At 47.0% G+C, this 27,193-nt stretch overlaps 1 protein-coding gene across 1 annotated transcript in view; it reads right to left on the bottom strand.

Annotated features, from left to right (window-relative positions):
• Nucleotides 1-24,902: 24,902 nt before the first annotated feature.
• The window catches only part of LOC137348249 (endoplasmic reticulum protein SC65-like), a 28,469-nt gene continuing 26,178 nt past the window's right edge, over nt 24,903-27,193 (bottom strand). The window contains exon 7 of the mRNA XM_068013659.1: nt 24,903-26,912. Within this exon, the coding sequence (XP_067869760.1) occupies nt 26,763-26,912 (150 nt within the window). The 3' untranslated portion in view covers nt 24,903-26,762. The remainder of the gene's footprint in view (nt 26,913-27,193) is intronic.

Below are 27,193 nucleotides of genomic sequence, written 5' to 3'. Positions count from 1 at the left end.
TTAATACATCTTGGCTTTTTATTTGCTAAAATTAGTGGGGAAGTACAGTGCTGATCTTTAATTTGGCTGAACTCAAACAATGGGTTCGGGTGCAGATGGTGAGTGAGTTTTCGGTGCCCGGGAATAAGATGCAGTAGGTAGAGGCCTCTGCTGGCAGCCTAGAGTTTCACTGTGATGTGGGAGGAAGAGTGGGGGAGGAGGAGGGGGACGGGAAGAGAGCAGGAGGGAGAGGGGGGAAGGAGAGAGGGGGAGGGAGAGGGGAAAGGAGCAGGAGCGAGAGGGAGGGGAAGGAAGAGGGGGAGGGGGGAGAGAGGAGGAGGGGGAGCGGGAGGACTAGGGGAGAGACTGGGAGGGAGAGGGGGAAAGAAAGGGAGAGGTGTGTCCAGTTGTGTGAGGACTAGTGAGCAGGTGCCCCTTTTCTCCTGAAGGTGTTGACCCAGGTGGGGTACAATGCAAGGACACCTGACATTTCTGTCACTGCAGTGGCTGCTCTTCAGAAATGGACCTAACGCCGAGTGCCGGCACAATTTTCAGCTTGTTTTTGTGTGGGGGCAGTGGGGGACAGAGAGGGTGGCACAGTGGCGCAGTGGTTAGCACCGCAGCCTCACAGCTCCAGCGACCCGGGTTCAATTCTGGGTACTGCCTGTGTGGAGTTTGCAAGTTCTCCCTGTGTCTGCGTGGGTTTCCTCCGGGTGCTCTGGTTTCCTCCCACAGCCAAAAGACTTGCGGGTTGATAGGTAAATTGGCCATTATAAATTGCCCCTAGTATAGGTAGGTGGTAGGGGAATATAGGGACAGGTGAGGATGTGGTAGGAACATGGGATTAGTGTAGGATTAGTATAAATGGGTGGGTAATGGTCGGCACAGACTCGGTGGGCCGAAGGGCCTGTTTCAGTGCTGTATCTCTAAATCAAATCAAATCAGAGGGGGAGGTTGGGAGGTGTAGGGGGAGGGAGTGGGAGTGGGAGGGGGAGGAAACGGGAGGGCTGGAGGAGGGGGAGGGGTTGGGGAAGGGAGTGGGGGGTGGGGGAGAGAGCGGGAGGGCTGGGGGAAGGGTTGGGGAAGGGAACCGGCGTGGGAGTGGGGAGGGAGCTGGGGGGGTGGGGGGGAGGGACTGGGAGTGGCGTGGGGGATGGGGAAGGGAGCTGGGGGGGAGCGAGCAGGAGGGGGAGGGGGAGGGGGAAGGGTTGGGGAAGGGAGGGAGCTAGGGGGGGAGGGAGCAGGAGGGAGAAGGGTTGGGGGAGGGAGCAGGTTGGGGAAGGGGAAGGGGAAGGGGAAGGGGATGGGGAAGGGGATGGGGAGCAGAAGGGGGAGGGGTTAGGGAAGGGAGCTGGGGGGGCAGGGAGCAGGAGGGAGAAGGGAGCTGGAGAGGGAGGGAGCAGGAGGGGGAAGGGTTGGGGATGGGGAGGGAGCAGGAGGGGGAAGGGTTGGGGAAGGGGAAGGGGAAGGGTTGGGGAAGGGGAAGGGGAAGGGGAAGGGGATGGGGAGCAGAAGGGGGAGGGGTTAGGGAAGGGAGCTGGGGGGGCAGGGAGCAGGAGGGAGCAGGGATCAGGAGGGGGAAGGGAGCTGGAGGGGGAGGGTTGGGGATGGGGAGGGAGCAGGAGGGGGAAGGGTTGGGGAAGGGGAAGGGGAAGGGTTGGGGAAGGGGAAGGGGAAGGGGAAGGGGAAGGGGAAGGGGATGGGAAGGGGATGGGGAGCAGAAGGGGGGGGGGGAGGGGTTAGGGAAGGGGGAGGGGGAGGGGTTAGGGAAGGGAGCTGGGGGGGCAGGGAGCAGGAGGGAGCAGGGATCAGGAGGGGGAAGGGAGCTGGAGGGGGAGGGTTGGGGAGGGGGAGGGAGCAGGAGGGGGAAGGGTTGGGGAAGGGGAAGGGGAAGGGGAAGGGGATGGGGAGCAGAAGGGGGAGGGGTTAGGGAAGGGAGCTGGGGGGGCAGGGAGCAGGAGGGAGCAGGGATCAGGAGGGGGAAGGGAGCTGGAGGGGGAGGGTTGGGGATGGGGAGGGAGCAGGAGGGGGAAGGGTTGGGGAGGGGGAGGGGGAGGGGGAGGGGGAGGGGGAGGGGGATGGTGGTTCAGAAAAACCAGACAACAGTTGGAAGATTCTAATCGGAAGGGGCTGTTCAGTGATACTTCCTCCTCTGGGAGTCTCCAGCACCAATTACTGAGCAACAAGAATGGGAGAGAATGTCTGAGTTTATCACCAGGGGAATCGTCCTGAAGCTCTCCTCTGCCACAGTTTAACCCTTTCAGGAGAGGTCTGTTTGCAAACAGAAGCAGAGATCCATGCATAGTATCAGAGGGAATGTTAATTTTCTCACCTACAGACTTGATCCTTGCAGATCACATGGACACGGCAATCCCACCCTCACCCAAATAATAATTCTCTGTGTGTGGACTCAGGCAGTGAACATTGGCTGGATGTAAACAATGTAGCACAAGGGACAAAGGGAATTGGATATATACTCGGAAAAGGGAAAATTCTCCAGGCTATGGGGAAAGAGCAGTGGGTGGGGCATGGGAACAGGAAGTGGGACTAATTGGATAGCTCTTTCAAAGCACCGGCACAATGGATCGAATGGCCTCTTTCTGTGCTGTGTGATTCTATGACATGACAGACGGATCAAATCCTGTCTTCACCTACTGCCCACACACTTCCCTGGGGTTGGGGGGGGTGGGGGGGGGGAGGGGTGGTTACGGGGGCACTAAGGAGGAGCACAAGCTGGGACATTTATGGGAACAGGCAGTGAGGCCAGGAAGAGGTCAGGTACCCATCCAGAAATTGAATAGTAAGGATGGTGCTATGGCCTGGCACATGCCAGTCCATCCCAGCTGGATCTGACCCATTGCAGAAGGAGAGAGTGGACAGAAAGAGGGAGCATTAACTGTAGACTTACAAAATCAGCAACCAGTCGTCACCACATATAGGCTTTCACTTTGGGTTTATAATGAGTTTATTCCCCAGTCTGGAAGCGTTAATTGGGAGAGTCCCAACACATACATTACCTAAAGCCCTCACTACAACTGCTGCCTGATTCCTGACATTTTGACACACACTAGCTAGGATTAGGTGTTAACTGAACAAATGGGTAAAATACTTGCCTCTGAATCAACCGGTCGTGGGCAGGGCAAATCTTACTCAAAGTCCTGAGTACAAAATCTAGGCTGGAACTTCCAGTGCAGTACTGAGGGAGTGCTACACTGTTGGAGGGTCAGTACTGAGGGAGTGCTACACTGTTGGAGGTTCCGTCTTTCAGATGAGACCGTAAGCCGAGGCCCCATCTGCCCCCTCAGGTGGAAGTAAAAGATCCCATTGCACTATTCCAGAGCAGAGCAGGGGAGTTATCCCTGGTGTCTGTGTGTCTAACACTCACTGGATATGATCTTTAACCAGAGGGCAATTGTGGCTTTTAACAGGCTGGTCAAATTGTGCAGACAGCTACACTGATTAAATCAAACACAGGCAGGCTACACACAGAGAGGCTAAAGGATTTGAAAGCCTGGATTCCTGGTGCTCATTCTTAATAGCAGCGAGTTCAAAATGGAAAGTTCAATAGCAGAGAGAGAAAAACTTGCATTTATATAGCACCTTTCACAACCTGAGGACCCCCCCCCAAAGTGCTTCACAAACAATAAAGTACTTTTGAAGTGCAATTGCTGTTGCAATATAAGAAATGTGGCAACCAATTTGCGCACAGCAAGCTCCCACAAACAGCAATGTGATAATAACCAGGTAATCTGTTTTTGGTGATGTTGGTTGAGGGATAAATATTGGGCAGGACACCAGGGATAAATCCCCAGACCTTCTTCAAAGCAGTAGTTGTGGGATTTTTTACACCCATCTAAGAGGGCAAACAGGGCCTCAGTTTAATATCTAATCTGAAAGACAGCATTTGCTTCAGTACTGCACTGGGAGCGTCAGCATAGATTATATGCTCAAGTCTCTGGAGTGGGGTTTGAACCCACAATCTTCTGAGTCAGAGGTGACAGTGCTACCCCCTAATCCACAAATAACACCTACAAGAAGTACAGTTCCAACATCATAGCCCTGACCGACTGACCTGCATTCATTATCACCAAGATTCCATCCCACCAGAAAAGCCATATAGAATTATGCCATTGTCATACCTTGTCTGGAAATATAACAGTGCTTCCTGAATCAATTAATGATTCCTTCCGCCTTGCTATCAGCTCACATCTATAACAGTAATGAGGCTGGTGTAACACAAGTGAGGCCACTCAATACCTGATCAATAATTCATCCCCTCATTACCTTGAATAAAGCACAAATGCAAATTATTTACAGGAAAGGATATAAACCAGCGTTGTCCAACCTTTTTCGGGCGGAGGGCCGCACTGCGGATTTTTGCTCGGCCTGGGGGGTAGGTGAGCAAATTTTGAAAGATAAAGGCATTAAAAAATTATCTTGGTATAAAAAACAACAATTGATGTGCATTTTGTGAGAAGCTTTAAATAGAAGACTAATTTATTGACTTACTTTCTCATCACTATTGTGAAAACTGGTTTATTGACATACCTGGCTTTGTTTTTGCTTGCATAAGTAGTCAATCTCTGCCGGCACACTTGACATAGCAATGTAGAATATTCTGGATAGATATCCATCTGTCAGGAGTGATCTTGATCTCTCTCTCTGTCTCTCCCTGTGTTCCCCTTCTCTGTGTCATCCTCACTCTTTGTGTTCCCCATCTCTGTGTTTCCCCAGAATGTTTCACCTCTCTCTCTGTTCCCCTCTCTCTGTTCATTACCACCACCTCCCCCCCCTCCATGCCCCCCCACCCCCCGCCCCACCCCCGCTCTGATTCAGGCTTTTCTGGCAAGCTTTTTTAAAAAGTCGGAAAACCCTGATCTGGCTGATGTTGGGAAATGCGTTCCTACCTTAGCTGCTGTGAAACTCAGCATGATAATTTTAAAAGGCTGCTCTACAGAAGACAATAGGAAATTTTCCATCTCCAGTCATGGAGCCCTGGCAAGGATGAGGAACAGCCCTGGGTACAGTTTACACCCACGGGCCAGATGGAAACCTTTGGTGGGCTGGATTCTGGCCTGCGGGCCGTATGTTGGACAATCTTGATTTAAACAATATTCTGCCCATATCATCCTCTTCCAACACCCTTCCTTTTGAAGGACAGGTTGAGAGCACAGTTAATAAAGCATACAGTATCCTGGGTTTTATTAATAGGGGCATAGAGTACAAGAGCAAGGAGGTTTTGTTGAACTTGTATAAGACACTAGTTCGGCCTCAGCTGGAGTATTGTGTCCAGTTCTGGGTGCCGCACTTTAGGAAAGACGTGAGGACATTGGAGAGAGTACAGAAAAGATTCATGAGAATGATTCCAGGGATGAGGAATTTCAGTTATGAAGAAAGATTTGGAGAAGTTAGGACTGTTTTTCTTAGGGAAAAGAAGGCTGAGAGGTGATTTGATAGAGATATTCAAAATCATGATGGGTCTGGACAGAGTAGATAGAGAGAAACTGTTCCCACTTGTGAAAGGATCGAGAACGAGAGGGCACAGATTTAAAGAAATCGACAAAAGAAGCAAAAGTGACATGAGGAAAAACTTCTTCACACAGCGAATGGTTAAGGTCTGGAATGCACTGCCTGAGAGTGTGGTGGAGGCAGGTTCAATTGAAACATTCAAAAGGGAATTGGATAGTTTTCTGAAAAAGAAGAATGTGCAGGGTTGTGGGGAGAAGGGGAGAATGGCACTAGGTGAATTGCTTGTTTGAAGAGCCCGTGCAGAAATGATGGGCCGAACGGCCTCCTTCTGCTGTAACAATTCTGTGATTCCTCCATTTTGCAGCTCAGGTCTTTGTTCCCTCTCACCGATCTGAGAATCTGCAGGAATGACTCCTCATCATTCCCTTCAGTATTCCCCTGGAGTCACCAATGATCTTTTAACTTTCTCATTTACATTCTGTGACATCATCTGACGACACAGGGCCAGGCTCCATACTGATGACACCCAGTTCTATCTCTCTACAACCTCCATCCACTCCTCCACTGCCTTTGTGTTGTCTGACCACTGCTCCGACATCCGGTGTTGGATAAGCCAAAGCTTCCTCTAAGTAAACACAGGGAAACTGAAATCATTACAAACATATGAATTAGGAGCAGGAGTAGGCCATCCGACCCCTCAAGCCTGCTCCGCCATTCAATAAGTTCATGGCTGAACTGATTACTCCACATTTTCACTTACCCCCGATAACCTTCCACCCCCTTGCTTATCAAGAATCTATCTACCTCTGCCCTAAAAATAATCAAAGACTCTGCTTCCACCGCCTTTTGAGGGAAGAGAATTCCAAAGACTCACAACCCTCTGAGAGAAAAAACTTCTCCTCATCTCTGTCTTAAAAAGGCGATCCTTATTTTTAAACAGTGACCCCTAGTTCTAGATTCTTCCACAAGGGGAAACATCCTTTCCACATCCACCCATTCAAGACTCCTCAGGATTTTATATGTTTCAATCAAGTCGCCTCTTACTCTTCTAAATTCCAGTGGATACAAGCCTAACCTGTCCAACCTTTCCTCGTAAGACAACCCACCCATTCCAGGTATTAGTCTAGTAAACCTTCTCTGTACTGCCTCCAACGCATTTACATCCTTCCTTAAATAAGGAGACCAGTACCGTACACAATACTCCAGATGTGGTCTCACCAATGCCCTGTATAGCTGAAGCATAACCTCCCTACTTTGGTATTCAATTCCCCTCGTGATAAACGATAACATTCTTTTAGCTTTCCTAATTACGTGCTGTACCTGCAGATTAACCTTTTGCAATTCATGCACTAGGACACCCAGATCCCTCTGCATCTCAGAGCTCTGCAATCTCTCACCATTTAGAAAATATGCTTTTAAATATGCCTTCAGTCTCTGCCACAAATACCATAACCTCGTCACCAACTCCATCCCTCTGCCTGGCCAGACTCTTTGCAACCTTGGTGTTATATTTGACTCTGAGCCGAGCTTCCAATTTTATAACTGCTCCGTCATAAAGAATGCCTATTTCCACCTCCATAATATTGCCTGTCTCTGTTCCCCTGCCTTACCCATCAACTGCTGAAATCCTCATCCATGCTTTTGTTACCTCCAACCTCAATTATTTCAATGCTCTCCTGATCAGCCTTCCATCTTGCACCATCCATAAACTTGAACTCATCCAAACTCTGTGACCATGTCCTAACTCACAACAAATCCCATTCCCCCATTACCCCTGTGCTCGCTGACCTACACTGGCTCCTGATCTGGCAATGCCTCAATTTTAAAATTCTCATCCTTGTTTTCAAATCCCTCCATGGCCTCACCCCTCTCATCTCTGTAACCTCCTCAGCCCCACAACCCTCCGAGATCTCTGTGCTCCTCTAATTTCAGCCTCTTGAGCATCTCCAGTTTTAATCGTTACACCATTGGTGGCTGTGCCTTTAGCTGCCTAGGCCCTAAGCTCTGGAATTCCCTCCCCAAACCTCTCTGTCTCTCTACCTCTCTCTCCTCTTTTAAGAGGCTTCTTAAAATCTTTGTCTTTGACCAAGCTTTCATCATTTGTCCTAATATGTGGCTTGGTGTCAAATTTTTGTCTGGTTACACCTCTGTGAAGCACCTGAGGACATTTTTTCTACATTAAAAATATTATCTCAATGTAAATTGTATTTGTTGTTGTTAAACTATTAAGTTTAGTTCAGTAGCGTTGGATTGGTATAATTTCCTCACCAACTTTGTTACAGCAGCTTATGCAATTAAAATGGGACGCCCGGCTCAATATGTGACCTGAATCTGTCTCTTTCTCCATTTTGTTCTTTCACTAAATATTCATATTTATGTCATCGCAAAGCTTGGCCTCAAATTCACCTGCCCTCAGCTTGTTATTGTGAGGAGTGAGGGACCTCGATATCTCAGACTGTCCTATTTAAGTGGTGAAGCTTCCAGGACAGGCACACACCAATACAGTAATAAAAGCAAAATACTGCGGATGCTGGAAATCTGAAATAAAAACAAGAAATGCTGGAATCACTCAGCAGGTCTGGCAGCATCTGTGGAAAGAGAAGCAGAGTTAACGTTTCGGGTCAGTGACCCTTCTTCGGAAGGGTCTTCTTCTTTCGGAGAGTCAGTGACTCTCATTGCTTTGCATATGTGGTACAAGCAGTCACACAAGTTTTGATGGCCTTGATTATAGTAAAATGTATGATAAATTGTTTAAAGAAACTGCCTGAGGCACAGATACAGAGAGAGAGAGATACAGGTGGAGAGAAAAACAGAGGCAGTGAGAATCAGAGAGACAGAGACAGATAAAGGTAGACAGAGAGTGACAGACAGAGAATGACAGAGACACAGAGAGACAGAGAGACAGAGGCAGAGAAAAATAGTGACAGAGAGAGAGAGACAGACAGACAAACAGATAAAGATAGATGGCAAGAGAGACAGACAGACAGAAAGAGAAAGATAGATGGAGAGAGAGACAGAGAGAGAGAAAGAACCAAATGTAGACTTTGGATCAGAAACTGAGAGATTGTCTCAATGGGAGAACACTTCGGGAGAAGAACGTTTTGCAAAATTTGTTTTTACCAGTTTGCCTCCTGGAAGCATCGATTTCTGTGCATTACCAACTTTTCTTTCCAATCACTCCACCCTTCCCTCCCATTACCCTCCACTCACCAGACCCTCCCTCACTCAACCTTCCCTCCTCCCATTCTCCCTCTGTAAAAACTGCAACCACTTGCAGTGAGATCATAGGAATATGTGATCAGGAGAGTCTGACTCCCCCCTCCCTAGCTCAAGGGCACTGAGCAGAAATTCATTCTCTGGCTGATGTCAGACTGGAGCATGAAAAATAATGTTTTATGTTTCGGCCACAGGGTTACTATGATAGCAGTGGAGGGGTGGAGAATCAAGCTCCATCTAAACTGCCCCACATACATGCCTTCATTCCCACACTTACAAGAACCCCACCAGTGCAGCAGGAAATGTTCTATCTGATTATCTGTAGTCTCTCTCTGGGCAAGATTGCTAGTCCTAAATTACTAGATCTGTACATAGTGATGCTGTACCAATGAAAGCAGGAATTCAGAGGGGCTAGTGCTCCAGTGACTATCAGAAAGAAAAAAACGTGCAGTTTTATAGACCTTTCACAACCTCAAGATGTCCTAAAGCACTTTACAGCCAAAGTACTTTTTGAAGCATAGTCACTGTTGTAATATAGGTAACACGGCAGCTAATTTGTGCACAGCAAGCTCCCACAAACAGCAACATGATAATGAGCAGATTGTTAATTGTATATTAGTTGTATTAAATTGTGGTTGTTGGGTGAGGAGGTACATGTTTGTAATGTATATCTGTGAATAAATGCTTTTTTTTTCTTATTCGTTCTTGGGATCTGAGTGTCCCTGGCAAGGCCAGCATTTATTGCCCATCTCTAACTGCCCTTGAGAAGGTGACGATGAGCTGCCTTCTTGAACCGCTGCAGTCTGTGTGAGGTAGGTACACCCACAGTGCTGTTCGGGAGGGTTGCCCAGGATTTTGACCCAGCGACAGTGAAGGAATGGTGATATAGTTCCAAGTTAACTTAGTGTGTGTAAAGATTGGCTCCAGTTCTATCCTTCACCAACTGGTTGTCTGGATTAACACACAGATAATCTATTGTCAATGATACTGGTTGAGGATAAATATTGGGCCAGGACACTGGGGAGAACTCACCCGCACTTCTTCATAATAGTGGCCATAGGAACTTTTACATCCATCCAAGAAGACAGACAGGCAGTTCTGAAGAATGGTCACTGACCTGAAACATTAACTCTGCTTCTCTTTCCACAGATGCTGCCTGACCTGCTGAGTATTTCCAGCATTTCTCGTTTTTATTTCAGATTTCCAGCATCTGCAGTAGTTTGCTTTTATTTTATTTTATTTATTAAGACAGACAGGGCCTTGGCTAAACATTTCATCTGACACTCATTGACCAGACCAGACATGAAGAAAGGTAATTTTGGGTGAGATGCTAAATGATGGTGAGTGCTATGTGTCCTTTACCTGACATAAAATCAGCTGCTTCAGCACAGGAGGGAAGGAATTAAAATGCCTGTAATGGAATGAAACCAGACACAAACCCAGTGTGCCTCAGGCATTAACCCTCCCTTTAGCTATAATCAGCACACGTTAAATTCTCTCTTAGCTGCTCCCATCACAACAAATAATAAACAGTTCTTCCTCTATCTGGGACACTGTTAATAATTATCTTTTATCAGTAAAAGTGATTTAGATTTTATAGGACCACACCTCTGCTCAGGAATCTGAGAAAAATGCAACCATATCTTCATCTCCAGTGTGAAGACATTTAGCAAGTGTCTTTTTATTGTATTATATCATTATTATTAAAATATACAGAATATTCCAACATCTCACGCTTTGTAAATTCTCTCATCATTGCCCCAAGGTGAGAGTCTTGTTGCTAGGGAGCAGGAGTTGGGACACTCATGCAAGCTTTGTGTTAGAATGTGTTATTTTCAGATCTCTGTCCAAATGCCCAGAGGCACTGTCAGTAAACTGGGTACTTTAGGGAGGAGGTGGACATGAATTTTCAATCTGATTATTCCTGGCATGGGTGCAGTTATAGAATCAAAGAATCTTACAGAACAGGAGGAGGCCATTTGGCCCATCATGCCTATGCCAGCTCCTTGAAAGAGCTATCCAATTAGTCCCACTACCCGGCTCTTTCCCGAGCACAGTGGCGCAGTGGTTAGCACCGCAGCCTCACAGCTCCAGCGACCCGGGTTCGATTCTGGGTACTGCCTGTGTGGAGTTTGCAAGTTCTCCCTGTGTCTGCGTGGGTTTCCTCCCACGTGCCAAAGACTTGCAGGTTGATAGGTTAATTGGCCATTATAAAATTGCCCCTAGTATAGGTAGGTCGTAGGGAATTAGAGGGACAGGTGGGGATGTAGTAGGAATCTGGGATTAGTGTAGGATTAGTATAAATGGGTGGTTGATGGTTGGCACAGACTCGGTGGGCCGAAGGGCCTGTTTCAGTGCTGTATCTCTAAATAAAAAAAAAATGTGTACAAATTTTCCCCTTCAAGTATTTATCCAATTCCCTTTTGAAAGTTATTATTGAATCTGCTTCCATTGCCCTTTCAGACAGTACATTCCAAATCACAACAACACACTGCGTAAAATAAATTCTCCTCATGTCGCCTCTGGTTCTTTACCCAATTATCTTAAATCTGTGTCCCTCTGGTTAAATCCTGCCAGCGGAAAAAAAATCAAAACACCTCGTAATTTTGAGCTCTCTAATTAAATATCCTCATAATCTTTTTTGCTCTAAGGGTAACGATCCCTGCTTCTTTAGTCTCTCCGTATAATTGAACTTCCTCATCCCTATTGTATTGTATAAAGTTCAGCAACGACGGGACCTGGGAAAGTGGGATGGTAGCATTCCTGGGGAGTAGACTTACAAGGAGAGTGATATTGTTAGATTCAGAGGTGTAAACGGTGCAGTGTCACAAGAGCATAGTTCATCCTGCAGCCTCAGTTTCCTTCATTCATTCTCGGGATATTGCTATCGTTGGCAAGGCCAGCATTTATTACCTGTCCTTAGTTGTCCTCGAGAAGGTGGTGGTGAGCTGCCTTCTTCACCCATTCAGGCCATGTGGTGAAGGTGCTGCCACAGAGCTGTTAGGGAGGGAATTCCAGGATTTTGACCCAGCAACGATGAATGAGTGGGGCTTCCGAGTCTGGATATTTTCTGGGAGGTTTCATCACATGACCCTCAACTGCCCCACTCCCAAGCTCCTGTAATTGGTCACGTGACACGTCCATCATCACAGTGCTCCATCTTCCCATGCCAATTCAAAGTGAACAGTCTCTTGGATATCTGATTGGATGATTCCTGACTCTTTTCCCATCTCCAATCTTTTTATAATGAATTAACTAAGGTGTTCTCAAAAAAATTTTTTATGCTGCCCCGTGAGATTTCCCCAGAGTTTTTTTTAATTCATTCATGGGATGTGGGCGTCGCTGGCTAGGCCAGCATTTATTGCCCATCCCTAATTGCCCTTGAGAAGGTGGTGGTGAGCTGCCTTCTTGACCCACGGCGGTCCATGTGGGGTAGGTACACCCACAGTGCTGTTAGGAAGGGAGTTCCAGGATTTTGACCCAGTGACAGTGAAGGAATGGTGATATAGTTCCAAGTCAGGATGGTGTGTGACTTGGAGGGGAGTTGTAGCTTGTGAGTTGCTCACAGCAGTCCCCAGGAGGTTAATCTTTAATTCCTGGAGACTCCAATCCTGAAAAATTGGCAATCCTGGTCCTCAGTCATTCCTGTTTGTTATCAATCTTATTCCCACCCTTTTATCTGGAAGTCCCTTCCCCCAGACAACAGCCTGCAGCAAGGAGAGAAGAGGCCACCTACCAGCTGACCCCAAACAAGAATGAGTCCAGATGTGCACAGCTAGATTAAGCCAGTGTTCAGTGTGTGCTCCTGAGGGTATCACTGGGCACTTGGCAGGAGTGCTGAGCAGTCAGGGGTATTCATCCATCCAGTTGTGCACAGAACCATAGGTTCTTAAGTGAATAGTCCAAGAAATTCAAAGATATAAAAGGTACAAAAAATCTTGCATTTAAACATTTAATTTTTCCCCACTGTCTGATGAGGGGCAACGATTCATTACTGAGATTTTTGGAGAATTTTCAGCTGGAACAAACGCTGCCCTTGTCCAGTTTGGTGTCTGTATTTCCTGTGGTAATGATTTGCTCTCATTGTTTTGTGCAGCAACAGCCTGAATGAGATTGTGAAGATTTTCTCTGTTCAGGTACCTCGAATGCAGAAATGCCTTTGCGATTTAACCAGAAATTCTGACCAGAGGAGATCTTTGTGAACTCATTTATGATGTCTTATGACGCATCATCTTGCCTTTGTGATGGGCTATGGGGTCAGACCAGCTGCACCATCCACACATCCCCATACCCACCCACACACACAGAAACATAGAAAATAGGAGTAGGCCATTCGGCCCTTCGAGCCTGCTCCGCCACTCATTATGATCATGGCTGATCATCCAACTCAGTAACCTGATCCCGTTTTCGCCCCATACCCTTTGATCCCTTTAGACCCAAGAGCTATATCTAACTCCTTCTTGAAAACATACAATGTTTTGGCCTCAACTGCTTTCTGTGGTAGCGAATTCCACAGGTTCACCACTCTCTGGGTGAAGAAATTTCTCCTCATCTCAGTCCTGAAAGGTTTACTCCGTATCCTTAGACTATGACCCCTGGTTCTGGACTCCCCCACCATCGGGAACATCCTTCCTGCATCTACCCTGTCAAGTCTTGTTAGAATTTTATAGGTTTCTATGAGATCCCCCCTCACTCTTCTGAACTCCAGCGAATATAATCCTAACTGACTGAATCTCTCCTCATACGTCAGTCCCGCCATCCCAGGAATCAGTCTGGTAAACCTTCGCTGCACTCCCTCTATAGCAAGAACATCCTTCCTCAGATAAGGAGACCAAAACTGCACACAGTATTCCAGGTGTGGCCTCATCAAGGCCCTGTATAATTGCAGTAAGACATCCCTGCTCCTGTACTCGAATCCTCTCGCTATGAAGGCCAACATACCATTTGCCTTTTTTACCGCCTGTTGCACCTGCATGCTTACCTTCAGTGACTGGTGTCCGAGAACACCCAGGTCTCGCTGCATATTCCCCTCTCTCAGTTTATAGCCGTTCAGATAATAATCTGCCTTCCTGTTTTTGCTACCAAAGTGGATAACCTCACATTTATTCACATTATACTGCATCTGCCATGCATTAGCCCACTCACTCAACTTGTCCAAATCACCCTGAAGCCTCTCTGCACCCTCCTCACAACTCACCCTACCACCCAGTTTTGTGCCATCTGCAAATTTGAAGATATTACATTTAGTTCCCTCATCTAAATCATTAATATATATTGTGAATAGCTGGGGTCCTAGCACCGATCCCTGCGGTACCCCACTAGTCACTGCCTGCCATTCGGAAAAACACCCATTTATCCCTACTCTTTGTTTCCCGTCTTCCAACCAATTTTCTGCCCATCACAATACACTACCCCCAATCCCATGTACTTTAATTTTACACGCTAATCTCTTACGTGGGACTTTGTCGAAAGCCTTCTGAAAGTCCAAATAAACCACATCCACTGGCTCCCCCTCATCAATTCTACTAGTTACATCCTCGAAGAATTCTAGTAGATTTGTCAAGCATGATTTCCCTTTAGTAAATCCATGCTGACTCTGCCCAATTCTACCACTATTCTCCAAGTGCTCTGCTATAAAATCTTTGATAATGGACTCGAGAATTTTCCCCACTACCGACGTCAGGCTGACTGGTCTATAATTCCCTGCTTTCTCTCTACCTCCCTTTTTAAATAGTGGGGTTACATGAGCTACCATCCAATCTATAGGAACTGTTCCAGAGTCTATAGAATCTTGGAAGATGACCACCAATACATCCACTATTTCTAGGGCCACTTCCTTAAGTACTCTGGGATGCATACCATCAGGCCCTGGGGATTTATCGGCCTTCAATCCCATCAATTTCCCCAACACTATTTCTCTACTAATACTGATTTCCTTCAGTTCCTCCCTCTTACTAAACCCTCTGTTCCCCAACATTTCTGGTAGGATATTTGTGTCCTCCTTTGTGAAGACAGAACCAAAGTATGCATTTAGTTGGTCAGCCATTTCTTTGTTCTCCATAATAAATTCCCCAGTTTCTGACTGTAAGGGACCTACACTTGTCTTCACCAATCTTTTTCTCTTCACATACCTATAGAAACTTTTACAGTCAGTTTTTATGTTCCCCGCAAGCTTGCTCTCATACTCTATTTTCCCCTTCTTAATCAATCCCTTGGTCCTCCTTTGCTGAATTCTAAACTGCTCTCAATCTTTAGGTCTGTTGTTTTTTTTCTGGCACCCACCCCCCACACACACACCCCCACCAACACACACCCACCCACCCACACACACCCATACACACACCCACACACACACACACACACACACACACACACCCACCAACACACACACACCCACCAACACACACACCCATACACACACCCACCCCCACACACACACACCCAGCCACCCACACCCCCCCCACACACACACACCCCCACCCACCCATACACACACCCGCACACACACACACCCACCCACCCACCAACACACACCCACCCACCCACACACACCCACCCACCCACACCCACAACGCACCCAAACACACCCAGAGTCCTCAAGCAAATTAGGTCCAAAGCAATAATAAAAGCAAAATTCTGCAGATGCTGGAAATCTGAAATAAAAACAGTAAGTGCTGGAAATACTCAGCAGGTCTGGCAGCATCTGTGGAGAGAGAAGCAGAGTTAACGTTTCAGGTTCGTAACTCTTCATCAGAACTGGCAATAAGGTCTGTAAACAAACACCAGCTTCCAAACATTAACATTTCATTCTCAGGAGTAAAGCCTGACTTGGGTATAAAATTAAAACCCGACCCGGGCCTGACCCAATCACAGCCAACCTGAACCCGATCCGAGACCGAGCCCTTTAATTTCATTTCGCGTCCGACCCGACCCGACATGAATCTCCTTCATCCGTTCTGGCAGCAGGCTATTCCTGCAGCTGGAGTTGTGGGGAATCATGGGTAAGCCTGATCCCGTGGCTTCCTGGAAGCAGCATTATCCATCCCGATCCGACCCTAGCCCGAATGGTGGACTTGGAATTTCGACCCGACCCGACCTGAACCCGACACATATAGTCGGGTCTAGTTGGGTTGGGTTCGGGTCGGGTAGCCAGGCTTTACTCAGGAGACCCCCTTGATCAGACTTTGAATTAGATCAGAATATTTGAAATAGGAGCAGAGTAGACCACATGGCCCTTCGAGCTTGCTCCACCATTCAACACCATCACGGCTAATCCTTGACCTCAACTCCACTTTCCCACCATTCTGCTCCAGCTCTACACCTCAGCAATATGGAGAACTAATAAGAACTTGCATTTATTTAGTGGCTTTAACTTGGTAAAATGTCCCAGGGTGTTTCACAGGTGATTAATAAGGCAAAACAATTGACACTGAGCCGAAGAAGGAGATATGAGGACAGGTAAGTTTTAAGAAGCGCCCAATAAGAACAGCAAGCTCCCACAAACAGCAATGTGATAATGATAAGATAATCTGATCTTGGGCGGCACAGTGGCGCAGTGGTTAGCACCACAGTCTCACAGCTCCAGTGACCCGGGTTCAATTCTGGGTACTGCCTGTGTGCAGTTTGCAAGTTCTCCCTGTGTCTGTGTGGGTTTCCTCCGGGTGCTCCGATTTCCTCCCACATGCCAAAGACTTACAGGTTGATAGGTAAATTGGCCATTAGCAATTGCCCCTAGTATAGGTAGGTGGTAGGGAAACATAGGAACATGTGGGGATGTGGTAGGAATATGGAATTAGTGTAGGATTAGTATAAATGGTCGGCATAGACTCGGTGGGCCGAAGGGCCTGTTTCAGTGCTGTATCTCTAAACTAAAAAACTAAAACTAAACTAAAATCTGGATTTAGTAATGTTGCTCGAGGGACAAACAAATATTGGGCAGGACACTGTGGAGAACTCTCCTTTGAAATAATGCCATGGGATTTTTTACCCCCACCTGAAAGGGAAGATAGGGCCTTGGCTTCCATGGACCTGTTGGGCCGAATGGCCTGTTTCTTTTCTGTAAATTCTACATAGTTCTTTGCTGATCAAGACTAAAGTTGTGGTTTGAAGGCTGGGCTGGTTTCGCCCATTGCTCGAGGCGGAGGCTGGGCCTGTGGGTGTAGAAGGCTGAGGAGTTTTTGCTTAGTTTGTATATTTAAATGAACTCCACACCTAGTGATGTGAATGACAGGGAAATAAAAAGAAAATAGTCATTAACCCATTCGTGACTTAATGCTTGCTGACGAAAAGTAAGAACTTTCATTTATATGGCGCCTTTCACCATCTCAGGACATCAAAAAGTGCTTTACAGTCAATGAAACACTTTTCTTGAAGTTTAATCACTGTTGTAATGCAAGAAAAGCACCAGCCAATTTGTGCACAGCAAGCCCCGACAATTAGAAATGGGATCATAGAATGGTACAACACAGAAGGAGGCCATTCAGCCATCTTGCTTGTGCTGGCTCTTTGAAAGAGCTATCCAATTAGTCCCAATCCCCTGCTCTTTCACCACAGTCCTGTAAATTTATTTTCCCTTCAAGTATTTATCTAATTCCCTTTTGAAAGTTATTATTGAATCTGCCTCCACTGCCCTTTCAGGCAGCGCATTCCAGATCACAACAAAAAACAATGTTTCCTTGTCTCACCTCTGGTTCTTTTGCCAATTACCTTAAATCTGTGCCCTCTGGTTACTGACCGTCCTGCCACTGGAAACACTTTCTCCTTATTTACACCATCAAAACCTGTCATGAATTTGAACACCTCGATTAAGTATATTGTGAGTGAGTCTGATAGGAGAGGCTGAAGGGAAAACGCAGGTTAGTTATGGAGTGACACGCTGGGGAGAAAGAGAGAGAATGAAAGAGAGAACAAAGATAGATTCCTATTTCTCACCCAGAGTTTTGTGTTACTAAGTGAGGGTGGGCTGGGGAATATTGATCTTTCCCTTGAGTAACAAACCCAATTACTGAATTTTAGTTCAGTTTCAAGCAGGTGATTTTTTATAGAGTAATAGGCTCGAACTGAGAGAAGAACTGCCGTTGCTGGGGAAGGTTGTTAGCTGCAATTAATCTTCACTCTCTGCAGAATATATACTGATATCTCCCCACTCCCCCCCACCACCCCCATGTCCACTCTCATCCCCCTGTTCCAGAGCCCCTGCCAAACACAGTACCTCCTAATGTCTGAGCCCAGAATGTTAGTATCACCAGGCTATTTGACTACGGACAGCATCACAGTAGGCCCTGATGTCCACATACACAGTCACTTCCCAGCAGAGTGACTGGATAGTATTGAAAATTACCCAGGCTGGTGGTCCTACTCCCACCCTAGTTTCCCAGGTCAGGCAATGAGGCCAATTAGAGTTCACCCCAGTTGATATCTGCAAACTTGCGTTGTTCTGCTGTGTGACTCAGTACCACTCTGGGGTCTGTATTTTCGGGCCCCCTCTGAAGTCGGGAATGGAGTCAGGGTGGGGGGGGGGGGGGGCCGGAAATACCAGCACCAGCCAGCGTGTCAGTTTCAGGAGGGGGAGGGTGGAATTTTGAAGTGGGTACACAGATTTCAGGAAGTGCATGTTGCAGATCAGCTGACGGAAAGTGGGTACAGTGTAGGGAGCCAGTCATGGCTGCTCCAGGGCATCACCCTGGCCCCTTAAGAGGGTCATCAGGGAAAAGGGGGAATCTGCCTTTAGAAAGGAGATTCCCTTGACACTGCACAGGCGGCAAGGAGAGTGGGAACTCAGCACTTGGGCATTGAACGGTGGGGGTGGTTATTAACCCCCTGGCATCGTGAGGGCAGAAGAGCAGGGGGCAAGGCTGCCAAGACAATTGGGCAGCTACCTGTCCAAAAGAAAGGCTGAAACTGGCAATAGGGATGTGGTTGTCAGATTTTGAGCCCAGTGACCATGAGGGGCAACACCCCACACAGAAAGGGCGGAACCCCGAGCAGCTAGAGGGCATGGGAGAGTAAAGAGGGGCAGAAAGGCAATGGATGCCATACCCTCAACACAAGATCTACCACCAAAGATGGAGCTACCTGGAGATGACCAAGACCCAACAGGAGACTGCGACTCTCCAGGCAGATGGTCACGGACATCTGTAACCTTGTCATCAAAGACCTCCCAGCTCATAGCACTGGTCACCATGCCCTGTCAATAGCCATCAAAGTCACTGTGGTCTTGAACTCATTCCAGGCATCAGCTGCGGACCTTAGTGGCATCTCGCAAGCGGCTGCACATCACTGCATCTCACTGGTCACTGATGCCCTCTTTGACACAGCTAGAAAGCACATTCACTTCATGACAGATGCAGCCTTGCAGGGACAGAGGGCAATAGGTTTCACTGCCATCGCTGGATTCCCCCCAGGTGCAGGGCATCATCGATTGCACCCATTTTAGTGGAGGCAGGATCAGGGGCTGGCAGGACTACCTGCCCACACGTGGGAGGTAACCGACCAGGCTCATTAAAGAGCTGACCGGAATTTTCCAGTTGGCCTCCAGTTTCCCGCACTGGCGGGGGGGCCTGTTTAGGTGCCTGGAGGCAGGCACCAAGCAGCAGTGCCGGGAAGCCAGGGGACCAGGCAGGTTTAGAGGCCCTCTCTGCCTGCTTGGGTGCAGGAGCAGCCACAGACCTTTCTGTAGAGGGGCCCCCTTCACCAATCCCCCACCAAAAGTAGTGGCCTAGCTGCAAAAGCCATTTTTTAATTTAAGATATAAAAACATTGCTGAGAGATGACCTCCATCTTGAAAATCCCTCTCTGTTACTTGCCCTCTATTGCAACCTGCTTCTCCTTTCCAGCTGGAAGGCCTCTGATTGGCCCTCCAGCTTAGAGAGCCCACCTGCCATTCGTAATTGGACAGGATCCTGTCTCCAAGCCAATTAAGGGGGCGCCCCCGTGAAAATCCCAGTGAGTGACTGCTCCTCCCAGGGGCAGGTTCAGGACCCGGAAACAGTCCCGACTCCTGTTTCCCGCCCCCATAGGGAGAATCCAGCCTTGTCCCTATCACACAGCCCAGGCCAGATTGAACTAATGGTCCAGATCTCTGGGAACCATTAACAGTCTGGAAAGGATCTATTTCGATAGGTGAATCTTCTTCTTCTTTGGCCTCTGTGTCTCGAGAGACAATGGGTAAGCGCCTGGAGGTGGTCAGTGGTTTGTGAAGCAGCGCCTGGAGTGGCTATAAAGGTCAATACTAGAGTGACAGACTCTCCCACAGATGCGGCAGATAAAATTGGTTGTCAGGGCTGTTACACAGTTGGCTCTCTCCTTGCGCTTCTGAATAGGTGAACAGGCTCTCGAAACTGCACAGCCTCCAGCTACAGGGAAGATCATTGTGAATCTGTGCACTATTCAATTAACGTTGCCTCAATACTGAATATCGAGTACTCATTACAGGGATCAAACAACATCACCTCATCTCTGGACACGCCATCTGCTCGTTGCAGCAATTCCTTTGATGGACTCCTCCCCCCCATCCCTTCCCTCACCTCCCCCGCCCTTCATCCCGCCTCTCCTCCCACTACCTCTTCATCTCACTCCATTAGCATATCCTTCTATTCCTTTCTCCTTTGTCTTTATCCAGCTTCTCCTTCAATGTATCTACACTATTTGCCTCAACCACTCCTTGTGGTACTGCGTTGCACATTCTCACCACTCTCTGGGTATAGTAATTTCTCCTGAATTTCCTGCTGGGTTTATTGGTGATTATCTTCTATTTATGGACCTGAGTTCTAGTTCTGGTCTCACTTGCAAGTGGAAACATCTCCTCTACATCTACCCTATCAAACCCTATCACCATTTCAGTTCGGGTATCCCCTTTTGCAAAACTTTTTTGCACCTTCTCCAGTGCCTCAATATCCTTTTAGTAATATCGGAACATAGGAGTAGGAGTAGGCCATTCAGCCCATCGAGCCTGCTCCGCCATTCAATACGATCATGGCCGATCATCCACTTCAATGCCTTTTTCCCACACTATCCCCACATCCCTTTATGTCATTTGTAATTAGAAATCTGTCAATCTCTGCTTTAAACGTACTCAATGACTGAGCTTCCAGAACCCTCTGGGGTAGAGAATTCCAAAGATTCACAACCCTCTGAGTAAAGAAATTTCTCTTCATCTCTGTCCTAAGTGGCTTCCCCCTTATTTTGAAATTGTGTCCTCTGATTCTAGACTCCCCAACCAGGGGCAACATCTTAGCTCCATCTACCCTGTCTATCCTTTTCAGTATTTTGTAGGTTTCAATGAGATCACCTCTCATTCATTGAAACTCTAGAGAATACAGGCCCAGTTTCCCCAATCTCTCTTCATAGGACAGTCCTGCCATCCCGGGAACAAATCTGGTGAACCTTCGTTGCACTCCCTCTATGGCAATAATATCCTTCCTAAGGTAAGGGGACTAAAACTGCACACAGTACTCCAGGTGCGGTCTAACCAAGGTTCTATACAATTGAAGCAAGACTTCACTACTCCTGTACTCAAATCCTGAAGACCACAACAGTTCACAGTACTCACCAAGTGTGTTCTGATCATGGCAGCAGCATGGATCTTTTGTTGGGTCAAATGGCCTGTTACTGTGCTGTATATCTTGTGTAACACATCTTCTCTGCTTTTGAATTCTATTCCTCTCCAAATAAGTCTCTATGCTTTATTTGTTTTCTCATAGCCTTATTAACCTGTTTCGCTACTTTTGGTGATTAATATATCTGTAACCCCAGATTCCTCTACCTCATCTGGACTCTCATTTTCCAAGGAGTTACTGACCTACTTATTTCCTTGTGCTCTGCTTTGTGCTGATGTCAGGGTTCCTGCTCCTTAACACTATCCAGTGATCCTGCTGGAAGATTAGTGAGAGTGTTTTTTGGTCAGGCAGGATTGGGCTCAACTGTGATGCCCTCCAGGGTTGAAGATCCCACTATGTGAGGTACCAGGACAGCAGCTGATACACTTGGAACTGTCCTGCAGCAAGAGTCAGCACCTTCAGCAAGGAGAGTGTTAAGTGGAAAAGAATGACACCACTTTAAGCTGCTGTAATAATTCAGTATGGTGCACTTCCTGTCAGCACAATTGTAGCCAAGATAACCAGTTGCCCAAGTCTGTGATCCCAGCTCTGACTGGTAGCCAATACCAGCAGAAAATCATTAGCTTAGGGAGGGACGGAGAAAGATCTAACAAAACCAGTAAAAATTCTCTCTCTTGCTCTCTCTCTCATTCACTCTCTCTCTCTCTGGGACAATGGCACAGAAATGATTGATGGGTAACATGAGAACACAAGAGCACAGACCCAAGATGCCATCCACTGTTCACTTGCCCTTACAGCAGGAAGCTGATGGGATACGGACGGGTCAGAGTGAAATTCTTTCTTACCGTGACTTGAGTAAATCAGTGCTGCCCCAATTGGGAAATAGGGAACCAGAGTCGTCCGTGGCAGAACAGGCTATTGATACTGTCTAGGTCTGAACATACTGATCGATCACTTATACCTGAGGGTGCCTGGTGCACTTGAACCGTACCCTAGGCGAGACCCAGCACTTGGAGAAATTCCGAAGGACCAGGGTGGGATGGGGGTGGGGAGGGGAGGGATTAATTTTTGAAATGGAAATCAAGAATCATGGAACCTCTTTAAATTCAGCAGCTGAGACCCAATTATCACACTGGCATCCGACAGACACAGATGTGAGATAAAAGCCATTAAAATGTTTGTGTGTAGAGTCAGAAATTGTCCTGTCTCACTAAAATTGTTTGGCTGTGAGCAGTGATTTTCTTTTTGATGTATCGTCAATGATCACTCACTCCTGTGGCTACTTTCTCCTCTGATTGTCAATTCCCGGTCACAGAATTTAACACCAACCAGGAACTCAGTGTAGACCTGAACACACTCTGGAGCAGTGGAATTGGAGGGTGACATTATTACATAACCACTGCACTGCACAGCCTGCACCCACTCATTAACAATCAGCCATGGCTCACCGTGTGTTCAATCCCACTGCAAGGACTAATGCACATAAATCCTGCCTGATACTCTCATTCTCCTGGTCTGCTTCAGTCTAGTTTGGTGGGGTGTGGGGGGCGGGGGCGGGGGGGGGGGGTGGTGTGGGGAGAGAGGTGGGAGTTCGAGAACGACACTCCAGGCGGAGTGAAAAAAAGAGATGTGCATTTCTATAGCACCTTCAGAATGTTCCAAAGTGCTTCACAACCAATGAAAAGCTTTTGAAGTGTGATCGCTGTTGTAATGTAGGAAACACAGCAGCCAATTTGTGCACAGCAAGGTCCCACAATCAGGAATATGACGATGGCCAGATAACCTGTTTTAGTGATGTTGTTTGAGGAATAGATATTGATCAGGACACCGGAGAGAACTCTGCTACTCTTCATCCCATAATGGCCTTGGAATCTTTTACGTACACCTGAGATACCTGTGTTTCACTTTAGTTTCTCATCTGAAAGACGGCATCTCCGACAGTGCAGCACTCCCTCAGTGCTGACCCTCCGACAGTGCAGCACTCCCTCAGTGCTGACCCTCCGACAGTGCAGCACTCCCTCAGTGCTGACCCTCCGACAGTGCAGCACTCCCTCAGTGCTGACCCTCCGACAGTGCAGCACTCCCTCAGTGCTGACCCTCCGACAGTGCAGCACTCCCTCACTGCTGACCCTCCGACAGTGCAGCACTCCCTCACTGCTGACCCTCCGACAGTGCAGCACTCCCTCAGTACTGCACTGGGAGTGTCAGCCTGGAATAGGTGCCGAGGTCACTGGACTGGGACCTGATCTGACAATCGTCTGACCGAAAAATGACTCACTGAGCACCCAGTGCTACCCACAAAGCCATAGAATCTCACAGACGCACACAGCCCTGCTTTCCCATCCGATATTGGGAACTGGATGATTTCAATGTTTCACAGTCACCCCAGCAAGAAGACTGAAGCAGCAGGTGTACAAGGCTTACAACTGCAGCAGAGAGAAACCTGGTAGCTATCACCACCTGGTGGCTGCAGGAAGACTATGATCTTACGACATACTGATGCTCCTCAATATCCTGAGACACCAGATAAGTTTTGGATGAGATCAAATTTATAGAAGGTACAAGGTGAGAGGCTGGCCAGACGGTTGGAAATACCAATGCGAAAATCACCAACATGATGTCATGTTATGGAACATTTTGTGTTGTGGGTTTGTGCCTGTAGAATGGGACAGGCACTGCACTAAACTCTACAGTAATAGGGCTGAGATGGAAACAAGTGACAATTGCAAATCATGGTTCTGCTACACAAGAGATCAGATCTATTTGGCAATTTGTTGAACCTGCACTGTTCCCTGAAGGTCAGCGGTTCACTCCCGGTCTGTGCGGAGTTAGTAGAACATGCTGGGTGAAGGAACTACAATGGGAATCGTCACTGGGTGGGAGGAAGGGGGAATTTCATTCAGCGTTCCCACTCCATGTTCCATCCACTGGAAATTGCAGGTAGTTGGCCAAAGAATCAGAGGCAGATGAGGAGATGTTTTGTTACGCATCGGGTTGTTGTGATCTGGAATTCTGTCTGGAAGGGCAGTGGAAGCAGATTCAACAGTAACTTTCAAAAGAGAATTGAATAAATACTTGAAGGGAAATACTTTGCAGGGTTGTGAGGAAAGAGCAGGGGAGAGTGGGTCTAATTGGATAGTTCTTTCAAAAGAGGTGGCAGAGACCCAAAGGGCTGAATGGCCTCTTTCTCTGCTGTAAGATTCTACAAGCATCTAAGATCAGGTTGGGGGATGGGCCATGAACGAGGTTCCCACTGTAATAATGATGCCTCAGGTGAGGTTCTGGGGCTTGTACGATCTGTACCCCAACGAGAGTCAGGGTCTCCAGGAAAGGAATAACCGGGGGTGGGGCTGGGGGTGGGGGGATGGCAGGGCAGTGAGGAAAATAAACTTACAACAGGTGACCCCCCCCCTCGCCCACCACCACCCCCTTCACAGAATCAGCTGCAGTCAGAAGTTCCCCATTTTGACTCAGAAAAAAACTGGAATGAACTCTGGATTTGAAAATACAGAATCTGACTTTTATTAAATTAATATACACTCCGCAGCTAACTGACATCGAAAGACTGACTGGATGTGAGAATCTGTCGTTGCACACAACTTGCCTCCCACATCACAAAGCTGCCCCTTTCATACTGAAGGAGGAAAATCAATACGCCATTAAAAAAATACTTTTCCCCCATTTTCTTTCAAGATTTTTCATTTATTAAATATAAAAACATTGGCATTGGAAAAAAAAGGCTGTTTTATTGTCAGTCAAAAATTATCCAGTCTTGTCTGATTTCCACAAGACCTGTACAGCTCTCCCTCATTCACGTCTCAGAGAAAGTGTGTGTGTGTCTGGGGAATTCATTCAGGTCGGGATAGGTCAAAGGTCATTGTCCCAATATCACCAGCCCCAGCAATTAAAACTCACCATGTGTGTTATCTTGTGAAAGGTCACTTTGTTGTATATCAGTCCATTCCCTCACTCTCTGACATCTGGTCAATATTCTCTCTGAAGGCACAAGATAAGGAACTCACCCTGTGGAGAATAACAGGCACAAATACAAAAGGGAATTGGATAAATACTTGAAGGGGAAAAAGTTTACAGGACCGTGGGGAAAGAGCAGTGAGAGTGGGACTAATTGGATAGCTCTTTCAAAGAGCCAGCACAGGCATGGAGGGCCAAATGGCCTCCTTCTGTGCTGAAAGATTCTGTGAATACAAGCACTAGCAGAGCATATTGCAGCAACGGGCCAGGTACAAGGCTGCTTGGTAGAAACATATTCAGAATGAATACTGTACAAGTATTATTTTATCTTTTGACTCCCCTATACATTAAAACCATAAATAGGTGAAGAGTAAGGTTGATTAACATCCAGCTCCCTGCTATTAAATGGAAGCCAGTTTGAGTTTGAATCAATCCCAGAAGAGATCCAGTGACCCAGTGAGAGATCTTTTAATTAAAATCCTGGGATATGAATACTATGGGCAAGGCTGGCATTTATTGCCCATTCGTAGTTGGTGATGCAATCAAGAGTCTTGCTGGACCATTTTAGAGGGCAGTAAAGAAGCAACCACAGTGTAGGATTGGAGTCACATATAGGCCTAGACTGGGCAAGGACATTGGTGAACAATTCGGATTCAATCCCAGCTTTGTGCTCACTATTATTGATTCCAGCTTTTTAATTACAGGTTTTTAAGACTGAATTCAAATTCTCAAACTGCTGTGGTGGAATTAGTCCAGGCCTCGAGTTACAGTAACATTACTGCTACACCACCATACCCCATGAGAGACTATGGAAGACCAGAAGCCCAGTCATTGATCCTTAACATCCCAAGGTCAGATTGAAGAGATCCCCTAGCTTTCTGACCCATCAGATCTTTAGCTGGCCTCAGGTTCGTCTGAGAGCCGCACCATTAAATTCTCCAGCCAACTAAGTACGCACGTAGCTAAGCAAATCAATCCCATCCATACTCAGTCACCACAGAGCCCAGATCCCTGCACTGGCCTCAGTGCAGACAGTGAGACAGAGCAGAGATCCAGCTAACAAAAGCTGGGATCTTTCATGGTGGACTGTATGTGACATGGAATGTCCTCCATGGAAAGGAATAAATAAAGTTAAAAAACAGTGAAGAACTTTGCAAAGTCAGGTTAGTTGTAGGTGAGTCATAATGGCTCCAAAATTTAGGCAATGTAACTTGGGACACATGACACTTGCAGGGCTTCTTGGGATACCTGTTTGTTTTACTTGAAGCTCCTTATTGAAGAGAGCTGAACCTTCTTTTACTGATCAGAAGTTGGGGGGAAAGCAAGGATTTAGACTGGAGAAGGAACAACTACACCAGTGATGTTTCAAAATATTTCTTTCAACTTCATTGCACCTCCAGTACTTGTGCTCGCTCTCACATCCTATCCCTCAATGCCCAGTGTAATAGATTGCAGACACATTAAAAGACACAAATTTCTCTCTCAACTCATGTTCTTTGGCTACGACACTGAACTTGGCAGCCACACACAGCAATGACTGAGGTATCAGGCACATTGTCCAGTTTAACCCTAATTAGACTCGTCATCCAAATCTCCTTTTTGTCTTGGTTTCTGCCACCAATCTGAAAGGATAGTCTCCTCGTAATCCCCTTCCCCCTCAAACTCTTCATCAGTTACTTCCGTCTCACTGTGCGAAAACGTCTCATCAGACACTTCCATCTGTCAACAACATTGGAAAGTGAGAGTTAGACAGGCTGAACTTCATCTCCAACTGTTGTACTCAATGCAACAGAACAACAGAGAGAGCTCACTCTTTCTTCCATTTACCTCTACATTAGCAGCAATGCAAAGCCTGGCTTCAGAGAATGTAGAATATAGTTCCAGACAAAACACATGAGAGATAAGAAAGACTTGCATTTATGTAGCACCTTGCACAACATCAGATGCCCCAAAGTGCTTTATCACTAATGAAGTAGTTTTTGAAGTGTTGTCACTGTTGT

The sequence above is a fragment of the Heterodontus francisci genome, chromosome 33 (assembly GCF_036365525.1).
Source record: "Heterodontus francisci isolate sHetFra1 chromosome 33, sHetFra1.hap1, whole genome shotgun sequence".
Lineage (NCBI taxonomy): Eukaryota > Metazoa > Chordata > Chondrichthyes > Heterodontiformes > Heterodontidae > Heterodontus > Heterodontus francisci.
Note: the sequence above shows the minus strand (reverse complement) of the source record. Positions and strands in the feature narration are given on the sequence as shown.